Genomic DNA, 1,542 nt, shown 5'->3' with positions numbered 1-1,542 from the left:
ATGCCATTGAGTATTGTGTCTGACCAAGATCTGCAATCTACAGACAGATTTTGGACCACTTTGTTCAAGTTGGTCAAGACAGAATTGCCACAGAGTTCGAGTTACCATCCACAGACAAATGGAAGATTGAATGAGTTAATGCACTACTCGAGGACTAGTTGAGACATTATTTGAGGGTTGATCAGAGGAATTTGCCTGAACTCTTGGATGTGGCTCAATTTAGCCACAATATGTAGAAGAGTTCCCAACCCGGTATAGTCCATTTGAGTTGGTCAATGGACAAGTGCTAGTTGCTCCACATACTGTGCTACAGAGAGGATTTTTGATGAGTTCACATGCCAAGAAATTCTTGATAACATGGAGGACTCTTTGGATTTAGCACGGGTGCACTTGCATGATGCTACAAGGAGAATGAAGAAATGGAAAAATAAGGATAGACGTGACGCCCACTTCGATGTTGGGGATATGATTTTTCTGAGGATCATCGGAGATCAGTTTCAGTCACCGAAAGGGACTGTGAGATCTTTGACAAGGAAGTATGAAGGGCCATTCCAGGTGAAGAAAAGAGTTGGGGAAGTTGCTTATGAGTTGGAGCTTCTAAATCACATGCGTTCAAAACATCCTTTGTTCCATTTGAGTCAACTCAAGAGATGTATACTTGATGCACATCATCTTGAGAGGACAACACCACCGAGAGAACTAGCCATGATTATGGACAAGCCATACTTGATTTTGGATAAGATCTAGGATATTAGGACTACAAGTGTTGGGTGTGGTGCATGAAAGGAGTTCTTCGTTCGATGGAAGGATGCACCAGAGGAGAGTGGTTGGGAAACAAAGGATTCATTGTGTAGATGGAAGAAGTAGATTGTTGAGTTTGATGATGAACTTATGCGATTGATAGGATTGCCGAGGACGACAATGACTCATGGTGGGAGAGGATGTTAGGACCTCGAGTCGCCATCACTGCCCTCAGGTGAGTTGGTTCCCAACATAGGTGCACATAACAAAAAATGTGAATCAGGCGCAACTTGGCGACCCGTGTGCGATGGGCGGTTGTGCAATGGGTTGGTGCAACTCGGGGGATCATGTGACCCAACAAAGGCGACTTAGTGAAGCGATTGGCGATGTGCGACGGGGGTGCACACTTGGCACGCATAAAATTGAATTGTGATGAACCTAAATGTGACCAAGTGTTGTAGAGTGCGAAGAGGACGACTTATATGATGCGGAGGATGAGCTTGGCAATAGGACAATGCACATCACATGGGCGTGTCATGCTTGGCGGGCAGGTCAGCGTGGTGGGCTGACGCCCCAAGCGACACGAACCATAATATTTCCAACACGAGGGCATCATATATATGGAGTTGGTAGAGTGGAGGAGAAGGATCATTGAACATCTGACACAGTTTGCAGTGCAAAGGTTGGGAGTTTGGCAAAAAATGCAGAACCGCAGAAGTGAAGATCGGTTATGAACCCGCACGGCGGGTGGACTGATATATAGTGTTGTGGTGTTTGGTGGGGTCAGGTGGTGGTTGCAGG

The 1,542-nt window shown here is 46.0% G+C and overlaps 1 protein-coding gene across 1 annotated transcript; it reads left to right on the top strand.

Annotated features, from left to right (window-relative positions):
- The first annotated feature begins 357 nt into the window (after positions 1–357).
- LOC149152718 (uncharacterized) lies at positions 358–747 on the top strand. Its single transcript, XM_089443578.1, has one exon. The coding sequence runs from the start codon at positions 358–360 to the stop codon at positions 745–747; it is 390 nt and encodes a 129-aa protein (XP_089299704.1).
- The last annotated feature ends 795 nt before the right edge of the window (positions 748–1,542 follow it).

Source organism: Pinus tabuliformis, chromosome 9 (genome assembly GCF_031772625.1).
Source record: "Pinus tabuliformis cultivar Carrire ecotype Pingquan chromosome 9, CPIR1, whole genome shotgun sequence".
NCBI lineage: Eukaryota > Viridiplantae > Streptophyta > Pinopsida > Pinales > Pinaceae > Pinus > Pinus tabuliformis.
Note: the sequence above shows the minus strand (reverse complement) of the source record. Positions and strands in the feature narration are given on the sequence as shown.